Source organism: Juglans microcarpa x Juglans regia, chromosome 3S, assembly GCF_004785595.1.
Source record: "Juglans microcarpa x Juglans regia isolate MS1-56 chromosome 3S, Jm3101_v1.0, whole genome shotgun sequence".
NCBI lineage: Eukaryota > Viridiplantae > Streptophyta > Magnoliopsida > Fagales > Juglandaceae > Juglans > Juglans microcarpa x Juglans regia.
This window is the reverse complement of record NC_054599.1, coordinates 18,841,106-18,855,263: the sequence shown is the minus strand read 5'-3', so window position 1 is coordinate 18,855,263 and position 14,158 is coordinate 18,841,106. Positions and strand designations below refer to the sequence as shown.

General features: G+C 35.6%; 1 protein-coding gene and 1 pseudogene across 1 annotated transcript; one reads left to right on the top strand and one right to left on the bottom strand.

Annotated features, from left to right (window-relative positions):
* Positions 1-789: 789 nt before the first annotated feature.
* LOC121258751 lies at positions 790-7,078 on the bottom strand (annotated as a pseudogene).
* A 1,610-nt stretch (positions 7,079-8,688) lies between these two features.
* On the top strand, positions 8,689-9,183 carry LOC121258750. The gene has a single exon (XM_041160291.1). The coding sequence runs from the start codon at positions 8,689-8,691 to the stop codon at positions 9,181-9,183; it is 495 nt and encodes a 164-aa protein (XP_041016225.1).
* The last annotated feature ends 4,975 nt before the right edge of the window (positions 9,184-14,158 follow it).

Sequence of the window (14,158 nt, the reverse complement as noted above, 5' to 3'; positions counted from 1 at the left end):
ACCAGTGTTTGGATAGCAAAACTTCGTGATAAATATAATGGAAAAAATCTTATTATTTAATTTAACTTATTTTCAAGAGAAAAAATTTGTCGATATAAAGAGAGCCGGATCGACACTCATGCATCATGGTCGAGAGAAAATCTGTCGATCCCTTGTTTCCCATTCGTATTCATCTCGGGGACTGCAAATGCCAAATGGCAACTGGCCTCCATGGGATTAGAATTAGCCGTAGAGCACCGAGGATTAATCTATCTGTTTTTTTTTTTTTTTTTTTTTTTTTTAGCATGAGATGATATTTTGAACGGTTTTCAGGCAAAAATGGATTCCACAGCAACAAGCAATAATCGACACTTATGCATCATGGTCGACACTGGCCATCACTAAGCCACTATGGTTGGAATCAGTAATTTGCATACCTTTTTTCTATATATCACTAACCATTGACTTCAAATCACAATCAATGACAAATGAAAAATGTCCGAAGGTATATATGTGAATAACATTTTTCTTTCCAGAGTAAATTTGGCCAAGAATTATTTGAATCCTCGACAAAAAGGCAGTAAGGGAAATTTTTACTGGTGGGTTTTGAGAATTTTGAACTCGCAAGTGTTAAGGAAAAGAATAGACCACATGAGTCAGCAGCTACACAAGCAAAAGAAGGCATGACAGCTTGCAAAGAAGAGGCAGCAGCACGCACGACAGATGCAAGGACAACACAACAGAAGAATGAAGAATCTTCTAGAAACAGAAATTCCTTCCTAGTAGGACAGGTGTCAATTGATCCTACAATCATCCACATTCAGTGAACTCTGCTCTGGTAATAGGAATATAAATGCTCTTATCCACATTTAAAATCTTGTTCTGAACACCTTCAAAAAATGGCATAACAAAATAAGATATGGACCAAGTTACACACATTAAACGTTCTTTTCAAAATGGAAAATTCTATACATCATACTACTTTCATTCCATTAAGTAAGATGTGACATATTTATCACTATTAAATAATCATTTATTGCATGCTTCTTTATCATTTAATGATGATGAATGTGTCACATACTACTTAGTATAATCAAAATATGATGAGAGTGTGGTATATAACATTACTCAAATCTTAATGGGTAAAAAATGATACACTTGAACTTGGTTTGTTATCCAAGTAAAATACCACTAACCAACACTTCCTGGCTCCAATCAGGAGTAGATATGGAAGCATAAAGGGAGCGTTGATAAGGATCAATTATTAAAATCTCATACAGATTTGTTAGCGAATATCCGATAACAAACTAACTTCCTATAAAATATTGAACCCCCGATTTCTATTAATATATCACAGCCTCTATCTGCAGTACGCTATTGGAATTTAGAATAAACCATTCCACAACTTCAAAAAAAAATTGACAACTAATGCATCACATTTAATCATAACATTATAAAGCAAACAATATCCAAATGCTCACTGCCAATACTTGATGAAAAAGAGATTTACTTAAGTTAAAGAAATGGCCAGAACCGTCGGGAAAAGGCTCCACTTTCAACACCTTCCTGACCTTTCCCTCATCACTGCAAAACAGAACAACTTTCTATACATAAAACACAACAGCAGAAGCTTATGCAAACTAACTCTTCGTAATTTCATCAACAAGAGCAATGCAATATTTATCAATGATGACTTGGGCAAGTCCTCATGTATCTCTATGTGCATGGATACAACACATATATTGTTACAAGAATACCAAGCTTCACCCATGCATTTGTATCATTATAGAAATTAAAAGGCATAGAGTAAGCAGTTCCTTTTTCCCTTAAAACGACCATGAAGAAATTCACACGAATCCCTAGTGCCAAGGCTAACAAGAGTTCCAATTTCCATCACTGATAGCGAGAATACCTACATTCAAACAAATCAAAGCATCATGTAAATTTGTAGATTAACCCTCCAAAAAGACAATGCTTGAAAATGAATTGACACCTATCAACAGGAGCCAAACACGTAGAGAATTAAGAAATAACATAATAGGCTGAATATTTGACCATGTAGGCTTGTAGCCCCATAAGCTTTACATGAACACACAAGCACATGCAGCATATGCAAAGCATTTAATAAATAATATTCATATATTGGCCCAAGCCCCCGCATGGGCGGCGCGGTCAACCCCGCCCACCCCATGCAGGGGCGGGGGGCGGACTAGGCCCAAGCTCACCCACATTTACCTGCCCTGCTCCGGCCCAGCCCAATTTCATATATATAAATATATTTTTTTCATAAGAAAAAATATTTTATATATATCAAAAGGAGTAACCAAGTACACTAAATGTATACAAGAAAACACCTTACCTATATTAGAAGCCCCTAAAGACCCAAAATACACCAAACCCGACCCCAACCCCTTGTTTCCCGTAGAAATATATTGTAACACCCCCTTCCCGTAGGCTAGAAGTGTCACGTACTTTTCATAAAAATAAAATCCGGCAAGAGATCTCAAATTTCATAAATGAAATCAGCAATTTATTTTATAGAAAAGGTCTAATAAAAAGTCTTCCAAAAACATTAAATGAAATAAACTGAACAAAACTCATGTCATAAAAACATGTTTTATTTTAGAAAGTCTGAACAAAAATTTAATGTTCCTTCTATTCCTGGCATGCCTGCTCGTAATCATCATCATCACCTGGGTGGTTTAAAACATGAAAATAAACAAAAATGAGTTGAATACTCAGCAAGGAATCCATCACAACGTAAACATACTAAACATAAAGTTTTTATAAAACTTTTATGCTGAGTAAAATTCATGACTATTCATACTGATGCTTATGCTATGCATGACTGTTTAACTGAATTAACTGACTGATCTGACTGATCTGATTTATCTGACTGATCTGATTTATCTGACTGGCCAACACACTTAACCCTGTGTGCGAGGTTGTGCACCGGCCCCACATCCCGCGGCCGCAAGGGGAGCCACTGATAGTATTCTAGCATACTATGGTGGACCACGACTGAGTTCGTGGCTTGCACATCCACCCTGAAACTGAACTGCATTGGTACCATGCATCTGAATGGTCATCTTCTTAACTGATCTGATCTTATCTTTCACTTGAATTTAAGATGGCTTACGTATCTTATACACATGAGATGCATGACATAATACATACATAATTATAATTTCTAAATCTGAACATGATGCGGAATGACATGATCGTATGCTATGTTGGATGACATGTTTGCATATGACATGAGTGGTTCATAAATAATTGGCTGGAAATGATTAGCTTGAATAATAATTATCTATAAACTGAACTGTGATGATCCTAAACTTGTGATCAAATTACTTACCTCGTTGCGTGCCTTCTTGAATAACACTTCGTAACTTAGACCTATAAGAAATAATAACTATCACTAAATTAGTTTGGAAACACATAAGTACTAATATCTTACTTAATTAAATCCACAATCTAAAAGATAGTGTTAAACATATCAATAAATCCTAGTATCTAAATTACTTAAAATACTTATTCATAATTTAGATGAATACTCAAACTATTTTAAAATAATTCATAAACTTAAATTCTTAAACTAAGTTTTATTTCTTAACAAAATTATTAAATCTTATAAGAAACCTAATAAATTCTATTAAATATTCTTAACATCATAATTTTATTAAATTCTTAACATAATAATTTTATTAAATTCTACTAAATAGACAAAGGAATATTAACAAAATATTTACAAAACATCCTTATAAAAATAGTATTTGATTAATATATTTATTTAAGAAAACTGACTTTTAAGATATTAAGCCCAATATAATTTATTAAAACTGTTGTTGAAATAAAATAATATCAAACCCAATTTAAAATACAAGCCCATTTAAACATAACTAAAATAGTTTCTGTAAAAGCATATAACCTGGCCCAAAAACATATAATACTGAACTACATGAGACCAACGAAAATGAGCTCAAACACCCACGCAAGGCCAAGGGCCCAAGGCCCATCAAAAGCCCACGGTTTCCTTCTAGAAACAGAGAACACGGCTAAACCAAAAGGAAAGTAGAGAGTTTGAGAGAGAGGGATTCTGCGATCGGAAGACTCACCGAGAGAGGTCTGAGTGCGACGGCGACTCAAGGTGGCTGGGAGAGATAGGCGACGCGACTGGGAGTTCCTAAGGTGGTGCGGCACCGAGTGAGGGGGAGAGAGAGAGAGAGAGAGAGAGAGAGAGAGAGAGAGTTTAGAGAGAGAAACTGCAGGACCGAAACAAAAGAGAGGGGAAAAGATGAGGTTGGCGGCGGTCGACTTACCGAAAAGGAGTGGCTGAGCTGGGGCTGGGCTGGGCAAGTCGGCACCTTCTGTGACACCGGAGAGGGAGTTCGGTGCCTCTACGCAGCGTGGAGTTGCTGCGAAAAGGAGTGGGTGACTCAAGAGTTACTCCTCTCGTACGAGGTAAGCGCTATTTAATATTGGTAGAAGATAGAGAAATAAGAGGAAAACCTAGAGGAGTAGAGACGTGCATGAGAATTAAGAAATGAGAGTGGCGACGTGCGGAGTGGAAATCGTTACTCATCAACAGAGTCTGTTTTCCACTAGAACGTTAGAAACAGACACTGAGAAACATACGGGTTTGAGATTTAAAGTGTTTAACAAAGAGGCTAAAAATAAGAGATAAGGTTCGGTGGAGATAGAGAAAATAAACTTTAAATTTCAAACCAAACCTAGTGAACGTAAATCTGATGCAATATAGAAAATCATTATTAAAAACAAAACTCTAGCAATTTTAAATAAAATCATAAAAGTAATTATAAAAAATAAAGTAAATATAAATTCTGATAAAACTATAATAAAATAAATTTTCTAGGAAATTTATTGATGTACCCTAAAACCAAAAATAGTATGTTACATATATAAATATATGTATTAACAAAGTTCTAAGTATAAAACGGGTGTCGTTTTATACTTAGGTCCTTAAGTATAAAAGCTAAAAACCCTAACCCTAAATCATTTCTCTCTCTCTCTCTCTCTCTCTCTCTCTCTCTCTCTCTCCCCGTCGCTTCTTCTCTCCAGCTCCCCTCTCTTCTTTCTCAATTTCTCTCCATCCCCCGCGAGTTCTTCTTTCTCTCTTCCTCCTCCTCCTTTTCCTATTTTCAGTTTTTTATTTTTCTTTTGATGTCCCACTAGATTTGTTCTTGTTTAACTTGTTTATTTATTTTCTTTGAATTTTTTTGTTTTGTTCTTCTGGTTGTGACAGCCATGGGGGGGGAGGGGGGGGGGCTTATGGACGGGGGCGGGATCACATTGTTGCTACAAATAGCGATCTAAAAGAATCTCAAAGGAAGCCCACATAAAGGTTCCCATGTTTTAAAAAGCCATGCAGTTTGGAAGGTAAGTGTAAGACCCCAGATTAAGTACAATAAGGTGGTGAATGAGATTCCACATTTCTTAAGAAGAAGAAATTGTCGTCTTTCTTTTTATTGGCACCAAGTATCCAAGAACAAAGTCTCAACTAATCTCGGGGATACATAGACCTCTCGGCAAGGAGTTTCTCGCAAATGCACCTCGAGTAATTCAAGGGAAAGTTTCTCCAGTCCAATCGCCCCTAGTAATTGTCTGACCTAAAAGGATTCGAACCTTAGACCTAGAGGGATCATACTACCCAAACCAAGGCCTTTAACACTTGAGTGAACCCCTTGGGGTTAAGAAATTGTTGCCCTTTATAATGATTCCAAGGGGCTTTAATTATAACCTCAACAAGTTCTTTTTGAAGCATTGATTCAAATGTTACTTGGGCATTCCTTGAGTCGTAACAAATGGTATTATAGAAAATCCTAACCAAAAGGGTAGGACTTTAGTCATGCCGCATATGATGAAATGACTAGACAAGAACGTTGAGAATCTAAGCAGGGAAAATTGTAATACATTGCTTGGGAAATGGGAAGGAGAAGTTGCCTTTTATAATGATTTCCAAGGGGCTCTAATTTTTTTTATTGGTATTCAAGGGGCTCTAATTGTAATCTTGACTAGTAATTTTGGAGTATGAACCCAGATAATTCTTGAACTTTCCTTGGGTTGTTACAATAAGCATTTGGAAGATTAAAACATTGATATTTGATACACAAAAAAGTTCTAAATCATTAAGAAAAGAAGTTCTAAAACATTGTGCACAATTATATAGTCAATCTTTGAATCAATCCTTCAAAAGGCAAGAATTGAGTTATAACAAAATATCATCAGTGACCCTGGGATGTACTCAAAGGTTACCACACCATTTGCAAAGTCCTTTGAAATTCAGATTGCACAAAATTTCACAACACTACCTAACATCTCCCATGACTTCAACTTTTTTATTGTAGTAACAAAAAAATGAAGATCACCTGCTTTCTGTTCCAATCACATTATCGAACAGCCATTGCAGGAGCAAACTGAAGTAGCACAAAACCTTCCTTGGAGAGTTTGAGTGACCCTGACTGCATAGAATACAAATCATCACAAGACACATCGCTCTTCCGCAATCATTAATAACTTAGGTGAAGTTTGGATAGTGAGATGAGATGAGATGATTTTAGATTAAAGTTAAAAGTTGAATAAAATATTTTTAGAATATTATTTTTTAATATTATTATTGTTTTGAGATTTGAAAAAGTTGAATTGTTTATTATATTTTATGTGAAAATTTAGAAAAGTTGTGATGATGTGAAATAAGATGAAACACTTTTACTATCCAAACGGGGCCTAAAGAACCATGTTTCTAATACGAAAAATAAAATAAAATAATCTAAAGAAGCTTCAATGAAACATACATCCAAAGGCGTGAACTCAGGAGCTCTGGTCTCTACCGTAAGGACTGCCTTCCCTTTGTATATTGAGTGACCCACAAAATACCTGGGTGGGAATGGTCCAGCTATACACACAAAGCGAACCAAATCATTATTCCATTATCAACGCTTTAGACCTACAAATGTTAACTTAAGCCCCTCTTCGGTCTGTCTTTCTATTCATTGCAAATGGTAGCTGAAATCAAACAAATTTAAAGAAATAATCAAACTAGGCTCAGCTAGGCTGAAAAATTCAATAAACCCTCCATTTAGTCGCCCAGAATATCGAGGAAGAAAAAGAAAAGAAACTAAGAGAATTAAGAGACCAAAATTTAAGAAATTATGCTTTTCCTACGTTCTTCATCGGCAAGCAAACAGAGGTTCGAGCTTCTATATATACTTTTCTGCTAACTTTTTTTACCAGGAATTAAAGAAAAGGAAATACGAATAGTGAAAGAACCTTCTCCGGAAGTCTCTGAAGCAAAGGAGTTGTTTGAAGCGGACGCGGTGGCGGACCTCGGTCGTTCGAAGTGCTGGGAGTGGCGGCAGTTCAGGCAGAGTTTCTTGCTGGAGATGCTTGGGTTACAAGCGATGCATTTGGTTGAGAGTGAAGGCTTAAAGTGAAGTTTAGGGTTTTGCGTAGTAGCTAGTGGCGAAGATAGGGACTATAGTCGCAGCATCCCTGCTCTTTCTTTGTTGTTGTTTCTACTTCTCTCTTCCCCTCTATGTTTTCTTTGAATCCTCCGTTATTCTTTACAATTTTAGCAATGCTACGTTAGTCTGAGTTTACCATAGATGCGCAGCGTCCGCACGACGGGACCGTGGTACTACAAACTGAAGGGCAAACGAAAGATTGAGGAAAAATGTTGGAGTCCGAGTTTTATAAACGCGTCATTTTTACGTACTCCCTTATAACATCCCCATTAAATTCTCCATAATTTTTTTTATAATTTAACTAAAAAATTTATTTTCTAAATTTTTTCTCTAAATTTTACTCATCTTTTTAAAACATTATACATCTCATTCCTAATCTCTATCTCTATTTTATTAAATAACATTTCTCTATTCTTTCTTTATTATTTTTTTCTCACTTCCATTTACAATCTTAACTACTAACTCTTTTATCTTATTATCTTCTTTTCAAATATCACATTTTTCAAAATACTTATATGATTTTGACTACCGAATATAGTATTATTTTTCAAACCGAAATCCGTATTATAAAAATAGTAATTTTTTTTTTAGTATGTGCATTTTCTAACGACAACATTTTGAACTCCTACCTCCAACGGTAACATCTTCAACTCATGCCACTAACGGTAATATTTTTTATCTTTTCTCCAAATGTAACTTTTTTTGTCTTCTCCCAAACGGTAACATTTTTTATCTTATATGCAACAGTAACTTTTTTCTCTATAAATACGCATTATGCTTGCATTCACATTCTTACAAACTCAAGTCTCATTTGATTTAAAGAATCGAAATTCAACAGTCTCCCCTGATATCTCACTCCCTTCATCAAATGGCTCGTACATTCTTTCACAAATTGCTCACATACTTATCATCTGAAGATGAGTTGGATGTTGTTCTTAATGACGAGGCCGATGGACAGTCATCGAGGCATTGTGCCAATCGCCAACGCCGTAAGTTTATTCGGCGTGATCATATTCAAGGGCACGAGCGTCTATTTTGCGATTATTTTGCCTAAAACCAAATATATCCCTCGAATCTATTTCGAATGAGATTTTGGATGAACCGTCCCCTATTTCTCCGTATTCTAAATGAGGTAGAGTCGTACGAGCCGTACTTTGTCTAAAGAATAGATAATGCCGAAAAACTCGATTTATCTTCTATGCAAAAGATAACCGTAGCACTTAGAATGCTGGCATATGGGGTTACTGAAAATTTTATGGATGAATACATACGTATTGGTAAAAGTACTGCAATTGAGAGCCTTAAAAAATTCTCTGAGACAATAGTAAGTATTTTTTCAGATGAATATTTGCGATCTCCAAATGCCAATGATATTGCTCGATTGCTTGCGGTTGGTGAACAACGGGGATTCCCAGGAATGCTGAGAAACATTGACTGCATGCATTGGAAGTGGAAAAATTGTCCCGCAACTTGGAAAAGTATGTACTCCTGCCACATTCGTGAACTAACTATTATTTTAGAAGCAGTTGCTTTATATGATTTCTGGATATGGCATGCATTTTTTGGTATGCCCGGTTCACATAACGACTTTAATGTGCTAGAGAGATCTTCTATTTTTACGGAACTTGCCCAAGGGCGTGCTCCTCCAGTCAATTACACAATCAATGGCAACCACTACGAGATGGGGTATTATCTTGCTGATGGTATCTATCCGGGATAGTGGCGAACTTTTGTCAAGACAATTCCATCACCACAAGGGAATATGAAAAAAAAAATATGTGAAAGCACAAGAATCCACAAGAAAAGATGTCGAGCGTGCATTCGGGGTACTTCAACAACGATTTGCAATCATTCGTGGACCTTCCCGAACGTGGAAAGTCAAGGAACTAACAAATATAATGAAGGCATGTGTTATTCTACATAATATGATCATTGAAGACAAGCGTGATAATAGTGAGGAATCGAACATTGAGTATGATCAACTTGATGATAAAGTCTCCCAATTCTCGCGCAATCATACAACTGAGCTTACGGACTTCATCCAACATCATCATAATATTAGAGACACCTCGGCATATTATCAGCTCCAAGCAAATCTAATTAAACATCAGTGGCTATTATATTCCCAACAGTAGACATGTCGAATAATTGATTGGTATTTCCTTCATGTTATAATGACTATATTTGAGTTAATTAAGTTTCAATTCGTATTTCCTTTATGTTAGTAGTGACTATATTTGAGTTAGTCAAGTTTCAATTCGTATTTCCTCTATGTTAGTAGTGATTATATTTGAGGTAATCTGTAATAGTTTCTGAAATTGTAATAGGCAATTTTCTTGTTTCAAAATATCAATTTACACAATCTAAATTAAAAATTAAATATAAAGAAATAAATTGTCTTAATATTGTCATCCATCATTGTCTAAAACAAAAAATAAATAAAGAAATAAACTTTTTTACATAAAAAAATCAATTCAAATGTCCTGTATCATTGCGTCTCGCCATGATGTCTCTCTACAGTTACTCGAAATATAACCGTTGCAGTCCTGGCATGGCACTCACGTCCATCATCATAATGTGTTGATCCGCTTCCTTCTTAGCGAGCTCTACTTTCTCCGCCTCCAACCTCAGTCTTTCGTCCTCTTGATGGATTTTATTTAACTCTTTTTCCTTCTCATTTTCCATCTTCTCGACCTCCAACCTCAGTCTTTCATCCTCGAGACGAATGAAATTTAACTCTTTTTCCTTGTCATACTTCATCTTTTCGGCCTTGAGACGAAAATACTCTTTCTCCTGAGCACGTGACTCCTCCAAAAACATTTACTTCAGCTTGCAGAGCCCAACAATCTCCTATGTTAACGAGGCTTGGGCCTTTCGTTTTCCTTTCTCAGCTTTCATTCCCATTGGTCGGTCCAATTTGACCACTTCATTATCTACCACATTATCCGCCTCTAGATCAAAAGTTGAATCTACCGTAGCATCCGAACATCGAGTCGGGGTCGGGGACAGGACATCGTTTTCCTTTGCTTTGGATCTAGATTTGTGGAACGCCAAATCCATTTAGGTTGGTCCTTTAACAAGTGCTAACAATACTCGAACTAGAAGGAGCATTTCTCTAGCAATGCGTACATAACCTTTGCCTTGTCAAACTTGCATGTAAACAAAAAAGTTTATGTTAAACCAATGTATAAAAAAATTAAATATTTATAAAACAAGTAAAAGTGTGGATATTCTACCTTGTCTTGCTAACAATGCTCGAACTAGAAGGAGCATTTCTCTAGCGATGCGTACATAACCTTTGCCTTGTCAAACTTGCATGTAAACAAAAAAGTTTATGTTAAACCAATGTATAAAAAAATTAAATATTTATAAAACAAGTAAAAGTGTGGATATTCTACCTTGTCTTGCTCGGTCATGCCACTTTGATTCAACCTTTCAACTTGCGCTAGTTTCGCACAAAATTTATTTGTGGCCTTTTGAATAACTGACCACCGATGTATTAAAGACTTGATAGTCCGATCGTTTGTAGTTTCTTTAAATTGCTGGAAGTATTCATAAATTTTTTTTCAAAGTTGAGAGTGTTTTTGGTCTGTTCCCTGGACGGCATCAAGGCTACAATTAAGCCATGCGGAGACAAGTAACTTGTCTTCCTCGGGGGTGAAGTTCGCACCCCTAACTGATTTCCTAACGCCGATAAGATCGTTATGGGGTAGGGGTAAAGAGTCATAAACAGTCATAGGAGAGTTTCCACTTTGCCCACCGTAAGTGGAGTCTAGTTGAGGATATTCACTCAGGAGATTGGTGAAGTACATATGTCCAGGGTCTTGTGAATCCATCTCTAAAAATGTATTGAAATGTTAGATACTTAAATATGAAGTTTGGAGTTTTTCCAAAAGCCGGCTTAGAAACCAAATCGTGACATCTACGAAATTTGGCCACCCTTTCATGGCTACAAAAATCGGTTGCCACTACTTGTTGGCCGTCCAGGTTACCTAGCCATTGAAGAAATGACCATAAATTTCCTGTATCCCCACTAGGCTTTGTCATCATCACAGCCGAATGGATTTAATTTACACATAATTTTTATGTGTACATAACTCTCTCAAACAATGACACAACAAAAAAGCAATCGAATAGAACTAACCAATTCACATATTTACACAAAACAGCAACCAAACAACGATGCAAATCACAATAATGCTAAATAAGAGCATTCTCATCAGGTTCCTTCATATCTAATTTATAAGTAAATGTGGCTCAGAATAGTGGAAATATTGACAGCATGCGTAAGTAATGAGTCATTCACATCTAACGGCTGCAAAACCCCACCCGAACGTCCATTGCCTTTTCTAGAAAGTACCAGAAACTGCAATATGACAATCCCGGTAAGGATTACCCCGCCATATCGATGGGGTCCTATTAACACTTGTGAATTAATCGCATCACTACAACACCATCATCACAGCCTAATAACAGCCCATTCCTCGAGAGATACGAAGCACTGCAAATGACCCAACAAAACAACAAATTAATGAATGGATAACTACAAACAATGATAAATCACATTCCATAACCACAAACTCCACCAAAAAGGTCTCAAAACCAATAACTCCACAAATTCCATAACCACTTCATCCACCAAATTTTTCTCAAAACCAATAACCCCACAAATTTCATAACCACAAACTCCATCAAATTCTTCTCAAAACCAAAAATCTCACACATTCCATAACCACAAACTCTACCAAATTTTTTTCAAAACCAGAAACCTCTAAAATCTGAGTGATTTTTTTTCTTGAAATTCTCAGCATTTCAACAGTCAACACAGCCAACAGTCAACACATCATGAGAGAAACAGAGTAATTAAAAAAAACAGAAAATAATTTTCCATAACTTTCTCGGCAGCCAAACAACTCGAGAGAGCCAAAATAATACAGAGAAATCAATGGTAATGCATGTCATAAAAATGAGAATCGGTTTCCTCAACAAAGCCCAAAACCTCAATCTAAACGAGAGTGACTACCGAAAAAAATTGCAAATCAAACAGTAGACGATTCCATGGTGTTTCTCGGCAGCCAAACAGCGAAGAGAGCTAAAATAATACAGAGAAATCAATGGCGATGCAAGAATAAAAATGAGAAGCGGTTTCCTCTAACAAAGCCCAAAATCATAAACTGAATCCGAGTGACAAAAATCAAAACAAAATGCAAATCAGTGAAAGTGAGCCATAACTTTCTCGGCAGCCAAACAGCGAATACATCGCCTCGCCAGAGACAGAGTCGCTCTCCATCGGTATGCTTACCTTGATCATGGCGTCAGGAGGAAGAAAAATGGGAAGAGTGAAACATAGAAGGACAGAGATATTCCAAGAAAATGCGGGAAAATGAAGGAAGAGAAACGGTTTTGATTTTGAAGAAACCAAAGTAAAAAACTTACAAAAATTGCCGATGGAGGTATGTACTGCATTCGTTGGTGTTGCGAGGGAGGGGCCAACCGATAGAGAGGGTTTTCGCGGGACGAAGAAGAACCAAGTGGAGATGCGGATGTACAATAGTTCCCCATATATAAGGAATGACTGTAGAGACCGTATAAACAAACCGCAAAATGGGGATTGTGATGGAGAGGGTTTTTCTCCAAAATCCTAAAATAATCCCTAAATTATGGGGATGGGGGAGAGATGCAAAACCGACCATATGGGGAACGACTGTAGAGACTGTATAAACAAACCCATTTATGTTATTATCTGCATATTTCTTTTAATATAAAAAAATTAATTTAACCAGCCATATCAATAAAGTATATAAAAAATATATAAAAATGACTGTATGTAGCAGAATTTTTTTAAAAATAAACTTATATAATTTGTATAATATGTTAGATTATAAAATTAATTTTATTATAAAATAAATCTAATATATCACATAAAATTAAGTTAATTTATAACTTATTTTTATAAAATCTCAACATTTCTATATTATATTTATTGAAGGTTATTTTATGAATACGTATAAGCAATGTAGGCAGGTGTGCACCTTTAGGGCAGGTGAGCAGTTTGTCCGACCCTTTTCCGAGCATTAGCATTGGTCTATGCATTTGTATATGCAAAATCACATCTTTTGCATATCCATTTTGCCATTCAAGCAAAATTCCCACATTGGCTTATGCATATTTGAGACAGAATAATAATAAAATATTATTATTTAATTATTATTAATTTTTGCTAAAATCAATTTTTTATATATATCTTACAATTAGCATCCACGTCTACATACATTTGACATTAATAATACAAATGCAATAATGAAAAAATATAATTTTTTTTATATATGATATTAAAAATATAATAAAATGAAAAAAATATATGTAATATATTATAATAATAAAATGAATGTGCAAGTAAAGGTTTGTTGTGTTGTTGAAGGAAGGAGAAAATGAAAGTATTGTGAGAGAGAGAGAGTGGGAGGAGAGAGAAATAATGATTAAAATATGATTTATAGGGTGAATAGTGGTTATCCAAATTTAGATAAGCACTGTTCATAGGTAGCTAAGTATTTGGATATGCATAAGCCAATGTGGAGGATTTTAGGGTCATATCATGCAAATATGATTTTGCATATGCATATGCATATGTATAGACCAATGCTAATGCTCTAAAGAGATAAATGACAACTTTTTTATTATTTTTTTAGAATTTT

Excerpts from the sequence above, each read along its gene's own strand:
- LOC121258750 (XM_041160291.1), top strand. The coding sequence starts at position 8,689 with ATGCTGGCATATGGGGTTACTGAAAATTTTATGGATGAATACATACGT.